Below are 15,714 nucleotides of genomic sequence, written 5' to 3'. Positions count from 1 at the left end.
ATGGCTTTAATTGGGACAATAGGAGAATTTGTCCCGAAGTCGGAGTCCTGGACAGCGTATACGGAAAGACTGGAGCAGTTCTTCCAGGCGAATGGAATTACAGAGGAGAAACAGGTGGCCACATTGCTGAGCGTAATGGGACCAACCACCTATGGACTTTTAAGAAATTTAGTGCAGCCAGCTAAACCGAAGGACAAAACATTTGCCGAAATTGTGAGTACATTGACCACGCATTTTGAGCCTGAGCCCCTACTGATAGCGGAGAGATTCCGTTTCAATCGCCGTAATCAGAAGCCAGACGAAAGTGTCACTAATTACGCAGCTGAGCTGAAGCAGTGCGCATTACATTGTCAGTTTGGTGCCACGCTAGATGACGCGCTACGGGATCGATTAGTGAGTGGCATAAGGAATGAAGCGTGCCAGCGAAAATTGCTTTCGGAAGATAAATTAACTTTTGCCAGAGCGTTCGAGATTGCTGTAAGTATGGAGACAGCCGCGAAGGACGCCGAGCAGCTCCAGAGACCAGACTCCTGCGCGGAGACCGTGCACAGGGTGGAGACACGTTCCTTCAACTCGACGGGGAGAAAGTGTTACCGGTGCCACGGTACAAATCACAGTCATAGTGTGTGCTACTTCAAAGACGCGAAATGCTACGGGTGTGGGAAAACCGGACATATTAAAAAGGCTTGCAGAGCTACAACTACTGCTGCTCAACCAAATAGGAGACGCCATGAAACCGAAAAGAACACAAAGTATGTGGAAGCAGAAGATGATGAATTGCCAATTTTCACACTAGCCAGTGGAGACTGCAAACAACCTTTCAACACGCACTTTAAAGTGAAAGGCCAAGACATCGAGATGGAAATCGACCATGGCGCTGCCGTGAGTATTATTTCTGAAACCATGTACTTGACGCATTTCCCAGAGCAACCGCTAGATGTCGCTAGTGTTAAGCTAAAAACATACACCGGAGAAACTATGCCTGTGGTAGGTCAGTTTGAAGCCACAGTTGGCTATAAGCAGCAAAGAGAGCAGCTACCACTTATTGTAGTGAAAGGTGCTGGCCCTGCACTATGTGGCAGAAACTGGCTACAGAAAATTATACTGGATTGGAAGGAAATAAAACATGTGAGTGAGATGCATGAACCAAGGTCCATAGAGGATGTGCTTCAGTTACACTCAGAAGTGTTTAACGAAGAACTGGGCACGCTGCGTGACTTCAAAGCTAAGATTCTTGTAAATCCAGATGTCCCCCCAAAGTTTTGCAAGAGCCGCTCATTGCCGTTTGCCATGAAAGCCAGGGTGGATGCAGAACTAGACCGGCTGGAGAAGGCCGGCATAATATCACCAGTTAAGCATAGCGAGTGGGCTGCACCAGTAGTGCCTGTAGTCAAGAAAGACAATACAATTCGCCTGTGTGGGGATTACAAATTAACAGTTAATCAAGCTGCTAATACTGAAACTTGCCCCCTGCCTCGCATTGAGGAGCTGATGGCGACCTTAAGTGGAGGAAAAATATTCTCAAAAATTGATCTGGCTGCAGCATACCAGCAAGTGCTGCTGGAGGAGGAGTCAAAAAAGCTACTGACCATCAACACACACCGAGGTCTCTTTGTGTACAATAGATTAGCTTTTGGAGTCAGCTCTGCCCCCTCCATTTTTCAACGCATTATGGAGAATCTCCTAAAAGATCTTGATGTAGTTACTTATTTGGATGATTTACTTGTAACGGGAAGAAATGAACGAGACCACTTGCAGAAGCTACAAAAGGTGTTACAGAGACTTCAGGAATGTGGCCTAAGAGTGAAGAAATCCAAATACGAGTTTGGGAAAAAGGAGATTGAATACCTGGGCCATGTACTGGATAGCCAAGGTCTTCATCCATCTCCAGATAAGGTAAAGGCCATCAAGGAGGCCCCAGCGCCCTCCTCAGTGAGGGAACTCAGAGCATTTCTAGGCCTAGTCAATTACTATTGGCGTTTCATGCCAAACCAAAGCACCGTGTTGGCTCCCCTCTACAGACTGTTAAAAGAACAAGTTAGCTGGGAGTGGAAGAAACCACAGCAAAAAGCCTTTGAGAAGTGCAAAGAATTGTTAGCAAGTGATCAGGTACTCATGCACTACAATCCAGACTTACCTCTTGTACTGGCCTGTGATTCATCAGCCTACGGCATAGGGGCTGTCATTCAACATGAATTGCCATCAGGAGAGAAGAGGCCCATTGCATATGCATCTCGTACGCTGGCCCCTGCTGAAAGAAACTACTCCCAAATAGAAAAAGAGGGATTGTCTGTGATATTTGGAGTAAAAAAGTTCCACCAGTACTTATGGGGAAGGAGATTTAAAATAGTTACTGACCACAAACCCTTGCTGACTCTTTTTGGAGAGCACAAATGTTTACCCACTATGGCTGCAGCACGAATTCAAAGATGGGCAATCATACTGTCTGCTTATGACTATACCATTGAGTACTGTGCATCTGAGAAACACAGCAATCCAGATGGACTGTCAAGAGTCCCTTTACCAGAGACAAGTGATGCCAGAACAGCAGCCATCTCAGAGAGCATTCATGGACTGTTAACTGAGCACCTAGAACAAGCACCCTTGGATGCTGACCAAGTAGCACGCGCCACACGGACAGACGTGGTGCTGTCCAAAGTTCTGAAATTCATCATGAATGGTTGGCCAGCGATCGTGGATGCTACTCTGAAAGCCTTCCACTCACGCCGATGTGAACTGTCCATTGAACGTGGATGCGTCCTATGGGGAACCAGGGTCGTGCTACCAGAGAAACAGAAAAAAAACGTGCTAAAGGAGTTGCACTCTGGACACCAGGGTATTGTGAAGATGAAAGACCTCGCACGCCAGTACGTGTGGTGGCCCAAGATTGATGGAGATCTAGAACAGGTATGCAAAGCCTGCCAGTCTTGCCAGATGGAACAACGGATGCCTCGCCAGGTACCATTACATCCATGGGAGTTTCCTGGCCAGAGCTGGAAAAGACTACACATAGACTTTGCTGGCCCCTTCCTAGGTCACACTTTTATGATAGTGGTGGATGCCTATTCCAAGTGGCTGGAGGTGTTCAAAATGCCATCCCTCACCTCACAAGCCACCATCACCAGACTGCGTAGACTGTTTGCAGCATACGGGCTTCCTGAGCATGTTGTCACGGACAACGGAACACAGTTCACATCTGAGGAATTCAAAACCTTCATGAGACAGAATGGAATTCTACACTCCACCAGTGCCCCTGGTCACCCTGCCAGCAATGGCCTCGCCGAAAGGTACGTGCAAACATTTAAAAATGGAATTAAGAAACTTGGACAGACTTCCATGGATTTAGAGGACAAGATCTCTGTGTTTCTAATGCAATACCGCAGTACTCCTAACTGTACTACAGGCCAGTCACCTGCAGATTTGTTTTTGAACAGGCACATGCGCACCCGCCTGGACCTGATTCATCCCGATACAGCACTCACAGTTCGCAAGAAGCAGTACATGCAGAAGTTCTACCATGATCGACGAGCAGTGAGTAGATCTTTTTCTCAGGATGACCCTGTGTATCTGCAAAATACAGCAGGGGGAAGAGAGAAATGGATTCCAGGAGTGATAGTGGAGCAAACAGGACCAGTGTCTTACAGAGTTCAGGGGACAGACAGAGACATTACCTACAGGAGACATGGGGATCAGTTGAGATCTCGTGTCACAGCCGAGGAGCTGGATCTGAATACGGACTGTACACCTGCTGACATTGCTGACCAACCCACATCCGACCAGCCCAGTGTTCAGCTGGACATGCCAGCAGATGATGGTCCTCTGCACATGGACAGTGATGAGGTGCCAACTGCATCTCCAGGCTTGCGTCGCTCAGGCAGAGAACGGAAGCCACCTGAGCGTTATGTTCCTTAATCTGCATAGTTACTTTTGCAGGAATGGATTCTACATTGGACTGCTTTTCTGTAACACAAAGTCCTTTTATTTAAAAGGGGGGTGATGTGATGTATTAAACATGATTGGGGATTGGGTAATTTCTAAGTCTATTTAAGGACACCTGGGACACCTGTACTGACTTCCTGTTTTGACCCCAAGTAAAGACAACTCACAGCAAAAGGGCTGGCTGTTTCCGTGTGCGTTATTCTGGAATGAAAATACATCACAATTTTATGTTTATTACACAACATAACTGCTTTAATGAATTAAAATCATTTAAGGTATTTATTAAGCGTGACTGTGATCGTTCCTGACTTCTTTTAGTGTCTTCAGCTGATGAAAATGAACTGATTTTATTGTAAAGCAGAGGAAAATGGAGCATTATGATTCTTTAAGATCATGTTAACTAATTACTTTTTGTTTATTACACAACATAACTGAAGGCTCTGCTTCCCATTCTACTTTTAGAAACTCTGGGAACCTCAAGTAAGCAAAGGGCTCTGCTGGGAAAATATCCAACTGTGAGATGTTTAAGACATGCTGTATGCATAAGTTATATCAATGTGAGGTTGTATAATGTCCGCTCCTTCTTCTGCATCTCTATAAAAGGATTCTTCCTGCAGCAGGATAATAAAACACACCTCAAAGCTTCTCACTTTGGCTGACCCCGCTGTTAAATAATGTTTCTGACACTTTAATGAACAGATTAAAATTAAGTACAACTTGTCCAACTTCAGGTTTATCAGAAACAATCTAACTCTTGATCAGCAAAATTGTACTTTGACACTATGATCATGTCACACATGTCCTATTGTGTAACAAGTTGGGCATCGGCCTGTAAAACGACACTAAAACCGATTGAAATAGTTTATAAACCAGCTCTGAAAGTACTAGATAAAAAACTAAAAACGTACCATCATTGTCAGATACTAAAAAAACATGAGCTCTTTTACCGGACTTCTTAAAGGGATAGTTCGGGATATTTGACATGAATCTGTATGGCATCACCATAACCAGTGTCGTGCATTCAAACTGACTTACCCCCGACAGTGTCCTGTGAGCCGAGTTTTTGTCCAGTGCTGGTCAAGGCGAAAGTAGTCCGGCTTGTTTGCTGGGGTCAAGAAATTAGCGCGTTTTTCTTCCCAAAACAGTACGTGTGCTAAAGAGTGATTTATTTCATCACAAAAACCGAAGCCGGCAAAAGTCACTCCTCGTTATCACTTGGGCCCTATACTGTCTCTCATTGTGTATCAGTGCGCACGTCATTCTGACCGCGAGCTGTGCGCACGAGTTCACTTTGTTTACTGCTCGGGAAGATGTCTGACAACGAGAGCGACGAGGAACATATTGACTTCCGTTCAGAGCCAAGGGGGTATCTTTATGAACCCGTTTATACTGAGGAGGAAGTTCGCCAAATGGACTTAGATCGGGCAGAAAGAGAGAGGGTGGACAGAGAAGTGATGGAAACAGAAGCTGGAGCCAGTGCTGGAGCTGCGATACCCAGGGTGGCCGACAAATCCTGGTGCACTTGTTTGAAGTGCGAAGTAATGCAGACAGAGGTGGAATGTTACTGCTGCCACGAGTGGGATTTAGTTATGCCCCAGATACAAAACCTTTCCATAGATGAGGATGTCGGCGGCCGCAGGACGGCTGCTGCCTGCATCACAAATAACGGTGACTTCCCTGCACTCCTGAATGCAGGCGTCTTGAGAACTTTTTTCCATGTTCCCAAGATCAACTGGAAGAGGCGTCCCAGACCAGCTGGACCCGATGGCCAGTTGTCTGCAGAGTAAGTGTTGAGCACTGCCAAAGAACAGAAAGACTCGTGCGCACAGCTCGCGGTCAGAATGACGTGCGCACTGATACACAATAAGAGACAGTATAGGGCCCAAGTGATAACGAGGAGTGACTTTTGCCGGCTTCGGTTTTTGTGATGAAATAAATCACTCTTTAGCACACGTACTGTATTGGGAAGAAAAACGAGCTAATTTCTTGACCCCAGCAAACAAGCCGGACTACTTTCGCCTTGACCAACACTGGACAAAAACTCGGCTCACAGGACACTGTCGGGGGTAAGTCAGTTTGAATGCACGACACTGGTTATGGTGATGCCATACAGATTCACGTCAAATATCCCGAACTATCCCTTTAAGTAGCCTAACACAGACTGTCTATTGTACCCCAGCATGTAGAAAAAAAGGTACATATATGTACCTTTTACCACTTTAGTAGTACATATATGTACCTTTTGGACCCTCAAAACAAAAGGGTAAACAGTACACGCAGCCAGAGGCTTCTCATGGGCGGGGCGGGGCGTGGCCAGCAACAGCTTATTTGCATAAAAGTGACAGAGCCCTTTAAACGGCTCAATTTGGGAGAGACTGAAACTGGCAAGAATGGAGCTGGTGAAATCTCTTTATGTGAGAGTGATTTTGTGCAAAGAACTTCATGAACATGTTTTGTATAGCACATAGACCAATTCTAAATGGTTTAAATAGGTAAAATATGTCTCCTTTAAATATGAATTCTTTGTAGCTTAAACAACTGTATGAATCAGTTTCTGTTCCTTTTGAGGGGCGTAAGTTTCCATTCCTGGGAAACCCAAAGTTACCCTCGGCTGCAATGCGAGTGACGTCACCTGCTCGGCCGCGCGAACCGGATTCAGATGTGTCGCAACTTTCTGTCTCAGATTGGCTTCTTCTCATTGGACTTTGGTCCGTTCAGCCTGTAAAATCGCACAGATAAGTCGCGTGACAACACATCGCCTATAAAAGCCTCAGCAAACTTAGCTGAGATCCGCAGATGATCCGCAGATGATCTGAGACGCTGCAGAGGCTCCTGGTTTTATGCAAGAAAAGCTCTAAAAGCGACAAACAATTCACACAGATTCCTATTTCCAAAAGAAGCTGAATGATGAGGTGAGTGCCTGGAATCAGCATAATTATTAACCTCTTTCCTTACTCATTTTATGGAGTATGCATACTTGTTGTTTTTTCCCTCCTGCTCAGTGTTAAATGTGTCCTGCCATATCCTCACATTGTCTGTCCGTTCGGTGTTTCTTATGAAAAGGAAAAGTTCAGTAGTTTGAATCTTTAAAGCATCGTCTGATAAATATTTCACCTCAAAACTACATTCAATGTTTAAATCCAGGCTGAAAACAGTTCTATTTAGCTGTGCATATCACACCTGAAAGTATTTTATCTGCACTCTTCACTTTTAAATTAATTATTTAATGATTATTTTTAATGTTTTTTTATTATTATTTTATTATTATTATTAGTAGTAGTATTATTATTTTTTATATATATTTTTTTTTTTAATGATTTTATTGCCTTCTTGTGATTTTATGTAGCTGTAAAGCACTTTGAATTTCCTTGTGTGTACGAATTGTGCTCTATAAATAAAATTGCTTCGCCTTCATCAGATTCAGTTACCTGACTCCCGCCCTCCTGTATTCGCATACCATCTGGGACGAGCCCACAACTGACATGATTTCAAATGGGGCTATTTTTTCTAAAACTCGTGCATGTGATTGGATGAAGAATCTGTCCGTCATCTTGACTGCCACTTCAGCCACTCCCAATGACTCAACCCGTGACGTAGCTCAGAGCTTACCTGACTCCCGCCCTCTGGAGCATGAATGGGCGGCCGTAACGCCGCCCATTCATCCAAAGTCCCACCCAGCGATTAATAATTGGCTCTGATCAGTGGTGTAGTCTACCTTTTTGATTATTTTCTTATCGGACTAAACACATATGACTCCCAGGCTCCTCAGATGGTTGTGTGAGGAAAGGGAACGCCCCCGCGTGTAGTTGGTGAACGCAGCCAGATGACGTGAGTCAGGTTACAGATTCAGAGCGTTGTCACAGAAAGAGCTGATGCAAACTTCTTTTTAAAGTTTTCTTACAACTATTTTAGATTAGTTTGTTTTTAGATTGGAAAATATTTTATATCAGCTAATTACATGTTACTTACTCTGTTTTAAGTCTGATAGAAACATTTAAAAAAAGATTAATGAGTCACACTATGAGTCCTGATAGGCAAAAAAAAATATTATTCTCAGTGTTTGTTCTTGTAACACTCAGCAGGGGAGCTGGCTCTGACCACCAGCTGTTTCCATGCTGATGACTGGACAGACTGATGGAAACATGCATCATTCATCAGAGTCATGAGTGCAGCAGTTCTGGAATCATTGCTGCAGCTGGCTTTAGTTTGGACTGTTGTTGTTGTGGCTCCATCTCCTGGTAGGGAAGAGTATTACAAAACAAAAGACGAGGAAAATTGCTTCAGTTTGATTTCAGCCTCTTGGGGCTCATAGGGTGAAACAAAACTGTATTGGCCATTTGTGCATAAAAAAACTAATTAAACTTAAACCAAACAAAATCAAAAGGCCACTGATGCATCATGGGGGATGTGGTTTAACGCAGGAAAAAGAAGATGAATGTCCAAGATGAATTCTTGCGTTTTCTGATCATTTATTTCCAAACAATAAAACAAAGAAAAGAACAAAGAAAACCTGCTGCCGATGGCCCACCCAGGTGCATGCTGGGACTTCAGGTGCCCAGTGTGACCCAATTACCATAAATATTCTAAACAAATAACTAACAAGGAATATTAGCAAAAAATCTAATCTAAATAAAGCACTGAAATCAATCAAATAAAGTTACTCATAATTAGCTAATTAAATTTACAACTAAAACCAAAAAACCAAAACAAATTTTACAAAATAGCTCCTACAAAAAACAAAAAGTTTTCAGGGGAAAAATTTTGTGTGACGAGTTTTTGGAAGCTTTTTTTACTTCTTTTCATTTAATTGAAGTTCACATCTGTGGTATTTATGTTGCTTTTATTTTCAGCATCATCAGAACTAGCATTACACAGCCTCACATCCAGTTAGCGCTCATACTGACGTAAAGACAAAGACGTTTTTAAACTTGAACTCAAATTTATCTGTTACAGCCACTTGGTCCGTAAACAACAATATTCCTCCTGAGACCCAGAGAAAAAAAATTGGGTTTTCTTTTTTTTTTTTTTTTACACCACATAAGTCTTTTTTTACAGTATATCCTTTGGAGAGGACATCGGGACTCCGTTATTGCAAATATGAACATATAAACACATTTAGAGTTGTACATTTACAACTGAACTCTTTTGAACCTTAGTTTTTGGTGCAAGGAATATTCCTGAGAGAGAGGTGATACTCAGCCAAAGTAACGTAGTAACGTAACAAAGTAACGTAACAAAGTAACGTAGTAAAGTAACGTAGTAAAGTAACGTAACAAAGTAACGTAACAAAGTAACGTAACGAAGTAACGTAACGAAATAACGTAACGAAATAACGTAACGAAATAACGTAACAAAGTAACGCAACAAAGTAACGTAGTAAAGTAACGTAATGTAACAAAGTAACGTAACAAAGTAACGTAGTAAAATAACGTAACGTAACAAAGGTACGTAACAAAGTAACGTAACAAAGGTACGTTACTTTGTTACGTTACTTTGGCACAAAGGTAAGTAAAATGGCCACATCCTTTTTTTTTTTTTTTATCCAAACTTTCTTTATTGGTTTTTTCTTTCTTCACACAACATTCAGGATCACATTTTTACAAAAGACAGTGGTTCAGAGCAGGCTAAGATCCTATTCACCACCCACCCGCCCACCCACCCTATACTACACACATTCCATCCATACACACTCACAGCATACATGTACAAACACGGATTATAAAGGAATCAAAAAATAATAATTAACCATGATACTAAGGAGAAATATAGATACACAATAGTTACATAATGGAGCATGATTACAAACAAGCAGGTAAGAAAAAATGAATGAATAAATAAATAAATAAATAACAAAACAAAAAACACAGGGGGGGGGGCTCAGTTGATTTCTGCAACAATCGTCAGAGAGTCAATGTATGTGATGAAGGGCTGCCATATCTTAAAGAAACTGCCTGAGGACCCTTTTAAAGAAAGCCTAATCTTCTCTAGTGTAATGTACTGCAATATATCCTGAATCCATTTATTGTGAGTTGGGGGGGAAGAGTGAGACCATTTTAAGAGAATGAGTCTTCGAGCAAGTAAAGTGGTGAATACAATGATTTTTCGTGTGGACTTAGGCACATTAGGTGGGGAGTACAATCCAAAGAGGGCAGTGAGGTGTTCGAACAGTATGACTTGGCCTGTTACTTTACTAAGTGTTTCAAATATTGCTGCCCAAAATTCAGATAACTTAGGGCAAGATAGAAACATGTGAACAAGATCAGCAGGAGCCTGTCTACATCTGTTGCATGTGTCTGCTCTATCAGGGTAGATCTTGGCTAGCTTGGCATTAGTGAGATAAGCTCTATGCAGAATTTTACATTGGAGAAGGCTATGCCTCGCACAAATAGAGGACGAGTGAACATTATTCAATATCTCCTCCCATTGCTCGTCGCTTAAGGGAGCTCCAAGGTCCTGACCCCAAGCAGCTCTTAGAGAGATTAGATGATTTGGGGATAGCGTGAAAATTTGTTTATATGTGATCCCTATAAGTTCTTTCTTCCTGGCGTTGAGGGTTAAAAATTGGTCTATAAGAGAGTCGGGGGGACTGCTAGGAAACTGGGGGAAGCAAGATTTCACAAAATGTCTTATTTGAAAAAATCGAAAAAGGTGAGTGTTAGGAAGATTAAACTTTGCTGCCAAGTCAGTGAACGAGGAGAAGACACCATCAATAAAAACACATCCTTTTTTTTTAAGTATATTTTTTATTCAAGAAAGCACAAAGTAAGATTCATTGAAATATAATATCTTGAATTGGATTTGTTTTCTTTTTAACAAACAGAACCCACCCACCCACAACACCCATATACTGCCGTAAAGGAAAAAAAAAACAACACATATAAGCATAGATAGCAAAGTTAAATGAACAATGCAATAAATTAAATAAATAAATAAAGGGGAAAAACAGTAATAATGATAGTAGTAATGCTAGTAAGAATTAAAGTGTCCATACAGTGATGAGAAAATTGAGAAAAATAAATAAATAAACAATAAAAATAATAATAATAAAAATAATAATAATTACAGACAATGGGGGTATTACATATTCAAGTACATGTCGATAATTAGGCAAAATCAAATATAAATCTCAGGGCTCTATGGGCTAACGTAACAAAAGTACGTTATTTTGGCACAAAGGTAAGTAAAATGGCCACATCCTTTAAAGACCTCATGACACCTGGAAAATACTATAATATACATAAACACATTGAAAGTACACATACAAAATAGTCACTTGAAGCTGGTTTTAATCATTATGATAGAGAAATTGAGTTTGTACGGCCTTTTAAAAGTGCGATTTTTGCGATCTGCTGGCGAGCTTCCTATTAGTCCGTCACGTGACCTATGACGTACACTCCGGAACGATCCTGACACCTGTCATAGCTACAACAGGGATTCTGACAACTCCTCCGAATCATCCTCGGATGCTGACACATTTTTCGAAGTGGCAGAGTCCGACCCAATGCTGGAGGACAATGTGAGGGGCGTTATGCCCTATAGATATGAGCCATACCTGGATGAGTTGGAGCCACACGGTTCCACGGAAAGTTCGGATGGCGAGGCGGAAGGCGCTGTTGCTCATATGCTATAGCCTAGCTCCTGACCAGTGGACAAGTTCTGTGACAATTGTAAGATTATTTCAAGCCCCTTGCCTTTATCTGTTATATTTTAGGTCAGGGGTGGCCAACCCGCGGCTCCTCAGCCGCATGCGGCTCTTATGTTCATATAAAAATTTGTGTTTGTGTTTTTTTTTTTTATGTGCGTGTTCGCTTCGTTTGAGTTCAATACGGCAGCGGTCTCCAACCTTTTTTGCTCCATGGGTCGGTTTAATGTCAGACAATATTTTCACGGACCGGCCTTTCAGACGTGGCGGATAAATACTACAAAAATAAAATGATACAACCAACACAGACTCTGTGGTATTTAGTAAATATGATATTAAACTTGAATCCACTGTGTACTTGTATGTAACTTTATTAGCAGCGTCCTCCCGATATAACGACTCTGCCTCCTAACGCTCTCTGGTCGCTATGGTAACGCTGAAACATGTCTTCAAAATGCAGATTTCTTTCTTTAGCCTCTTCCTCTGTCTCCTCGCTGGGAAGAAGCTTTCCAAACACGCCTGTTTTGGACTCATTTTGCTCGGTTCGTGGGTTTAATATCAGCGCTGATGTGACCGAGACGAGAGCGAGTCAAGAACAGACGGATGGAACGGAGAGAATTCGGTCATTTTTCAAAATAATGTGGCTCTTTGTGGTAACACAGTAAAAAATGCGGTTCTGACCGGTTGGCCACCCCTGTTTTAGGTGTTCTTGTGGGAGGTGTGAGCCAATGCAAGTGGTAGATGAGTCGGTGTGCTGCCGCGAACAGTCTAAAGTGTGCGAGAGGAGAGAGGAGGAGGGAGCAGACGTTCCGGAGCATACTTCATTTTTATGACGTAAGCTCCAGGGACACTGGCCTGTGGATTTCAGTGGCAACAATATTGTTGTAATATATTAATATAGCAGGTGGCTGTGAAGAAAGCCAGTCGTGCTGTGTTGTATAGGGTAGAAATTGTGAAGGACTAGTCGCTCAGCCCTGGCAGGAATAAGTCGATGATCTTAAACTGGAATTGTGGATACGCTTTCGGAGCGGGCAGGGTGTCGTCAGAGTACGTAAATCATTCACTCATGGTGATGTCTTGATGCCAACGGCCAACCTTTAATGCATTGAAGGGGGGATTACCCACGGATTAAGGCCCACACTAGCTATTAATGCCAAGGCAGTTCACCTCCCAATCAGTAGGCGTCGCTACGTTAGACGACCCAATCTGGCGACGTCTATAGTGAAAGTGGTTGATTGGTTGTTCACCTTCCGGCTCCGTTCCACTCCTCACAGTGAACGATGGCGACCGAGAGAGAAAGACTGTTGTTGGAGTTGGAGCTTGTTGATTTTGAAATGCAAATAATTTTGACCGAATGTTGACCGGCACACAGTAAACTCTTTCAAAAATGGCGGTTGTTTTTGTTCTGAGGGGAAGGAGCTAAACCGGAAAACTGATTCTGGAAATGATGTTGTTAGCCGATCAATCACAACCCTTGCGGTCTCCGCGAGTCTCCGTCTCCTCGACGGATAGATAGGAATGTTGGCCGATGCACGCAAGCCACGGAGAGCGTCTCCGGGAGCATCTCCGTTGATGGAGAGGGCTCTCCGTAGCTGTCCGTAGGCGACCATAAATCAGCTTTAAAGGGATAGTTCGCCTCTTTTGACATGAAGCTGTATGACATCCCATATCAGCAACATCATTTATGAACATCTTCTTACCCCCTGCTGCGTCCTGTGAGCAGAGTTCCAGCCTCGTTTTGGTGTTGATGAAGGTAGTCCGGCCAGTTTGCTGGGGTTTAAAAAATAAAGCGTCTTGCATCACAAAACAATATGTGTTCAAAAGAGTTATACATTTGCATCACAAAATGGTTCTCCAGGAAAAAGTCAGACCTCACAATCGCTTGGCGCTATTTTTGCCTCCCTTGATATCAATGCGTCGAGCCACCTGCCGATAGCCGCACCTGTTACGGTGTTTGCTGCTCGGTCTGCACAGCAGGCAGTGATACGAAGGGAGAGAAAATAGGGCCAAGCGATGTTACTGAAGGCATCTTTGTGTGTATTACAAAAGGACCCTGAAAGGGCGAAAGGTTCTGACCACTTGTCACACCACACTTTGGTCCTGAGGAACTTTTTTGTTTTGTTTTTGACTGTAAGGGTTCACAATGTGATTATTGTAATCATCTATTTCTCTGAGCAGATTGTGTCATCTCTCTGGTCATTAATACGTCTTTTTAAATGCTTTTCCATCAGTGCTGCTCAGAGTCAGTCCAAACTGGAAGCCCTGGAGTGTCACTTCACCTGGGGGCTGGACCCCAAAAAGAACAAAATTCTCCGTCTAAAGAGTAGGCTGGAGGACATCGGCACCGAGGAAGGAAACAGCTGGCTGGGTCACATTTACAACCTGCAGGGGTTCATCCAATACAAGTTGGGCTCCTTTGAAGAGGTCCGACGTCTCTTCAGCAGGGCCACGGAGGCCTTACACCAGCTGAGAAACACAGAGGAGGGTCCCTGGTTGGTGGTGAACTACGGGAACCTGGCATGGCTGCACCATCATCTGGGCGAAGAGGATAAAAGTCAAGATTACCTGTCAAAGGTGGAAGCCCTGATACAGAAATACCCATCTCCACTACAGGATGAACTCCACCCAGAGATCTTAGCAGAGAAGGCCTGGACTCTGATGAATTTTGACAAAGACAAGCAGCTGCTGGCAGCAGATTACTTCCAGAGAGCCATCAGGATGAAGCCAGACATGGTGCAGTGGCAGACCAGCCGGGTGGTGGGGTTGATAAGTGTTCATAAGCACAGTGACACAGACCTGGATGCCATCTTGGAGGAGATCAAAATGGCCAGAGAGGAGGATCCAGAGAACTTGTACCTCGCTGCTCGTGACCTGCGCCAACGTTTCAGGAGAGGAGAGCAACTTGAAGATGAGGCACACGAGTTGGCCAAAAAGATTTTAATCAATCCTGTCAGCAGCTACAGCGGCATGAAACCACTGGTGAGGCTGTACAGAGACCTCGAGCTCTATGATGATGCCGTTGATGTGGCAGAGGAGGCCCTGAAGAAGCATCCAGATGAGCCCTACCTGAAGAGGTGTGCTGCACTCTGCTACAAATGGAAAATCATTTATTCCAAAGACCGCCCAAATCAAAGAATGCTTGACAGAGCCATCAGTCTGACTGAGGAGGTGATCTCTCTTTACCCTCACGCTTCATTATCCAAGAAGATCGACCTGGCAACCTTACATGCAAAGTCAGTTCGGGGCCTGATGAAAGCCGATCAGATGTACAAGGAGCTGCTGGAGGCAGATCTGGACCCTCCAGAAAAACAGCTGCTCTACAACAGCTACGCAAGATACTTGTTCTTTGATCAAAATGACAGGCAGAAGTCGATTCGGTATAGCATGAGGGTAGCAGAGATACCTCACCAGGGCTTCTACAGGCAGAGCAGCATCAAAGTGCTGCAGAATATCGCAGAGCGAGGCAGGGACAGAATGTGCAGAGAAATCCAGGAGTTTCTGGCAAATCTGCAAGATTCTGAGTCTGAGTGAGTTCTGTGTGTTAACAGCTGAGCTCAAGATGGAGGAGAGGAAATTTAATCTCATGCTCACATGTCTTTCTAAAAAAAAAAAATGTTTTAAAAGTACTTCCATTTCTTAAATCTGTGTCTGATATGTGATAGTTTTAGAAAGAAGACTGTAATGTTTGCAGTGTGACACAAAACTCAGTCTCTGCTTTTATAAACAGAACAGATGCAACTAGTTAGAGCATAAAATGCTGCTTTTAAGCTGTAATAACACTACTGAACAAATATGTTCATGAAAAATATCTTTTTCTGGTGACTGTACAAGAGTTTTATGTATTCAAATATTTTATGTGAATAAAATGTGCAAAACTTAACACGTCTGAATATTTGATGTTTCGTTTGATGTATCCGTTCAATACAAACTGTGAGCTGAATAAACTTTCTCATCAGGCATCTCTACAGAAAATGAATTGTTGGAAAAGAACAAACATTTTACTGGGTAAAGTTCAACTGAACCAGAAGCTCTAACAGCATCAAACTGATAAACAGCAGCAGTAGAAACTCCAGAAGGAACCAGAACAGAAGGAACATGTCTTGGGTCTCTGGGTTCAGCTGTGTTTTCCCCTC

At 43.1% G+C, this 15,714-nt stretch overlaps 1 protein-coding gene across 1 annotated transcript; it reads left to right on the top strand.

Annotated features, from left to right (window-relative positions):
- The first annotated feature begins 6,753 nt into the window (after nucleotides 1-6,753).
- LOC142399948 (antiviral innate immune response effector IFIT1-like) lies at nucleotides 6,754-15,436 on the top strand. Its single transcript, XM_075484507.1, has 2 exons — nucleotides 6,754-6,851; nucleotides 13,813-15,436. The coding sequence occupies exons 1-2, from the start codon at nucleotides 6,844-6,846 to the stop codon at nucleotides 15,110-15,112; spliced, it is 1,308 nt and encodes a 435-aa protein (XP_075340622.1). The 5' UTR covers nucleotides 6,754-6,843; the 3' UTR covers nucleotides 15,113-15,436.
- Nucleotides 15,437-15,714: the final 278 nt, after the last annotated feature.

Source organism: Odontesthes bonariensis, chromosome 15, assembly GCF_027942865.1.
Source record: "Odontesthes bonariensis isolate fOdoBon6 chromosome 15, fOdoBon6.hap1, whole genome shotgun sequence".
NCBI classification, from domain to species: Eukaryota; Metazoa; Chordata; class Actinopteri; order Atheriniformes; family Atherinopsidae; genus Odontesthes; species Odontesthes bonariensis.
The sequence above is the reverse complement of the archived record's forward strand: the minus strand, read 5'-3'. Positions and strand labels throughout refer to the sequence as shown.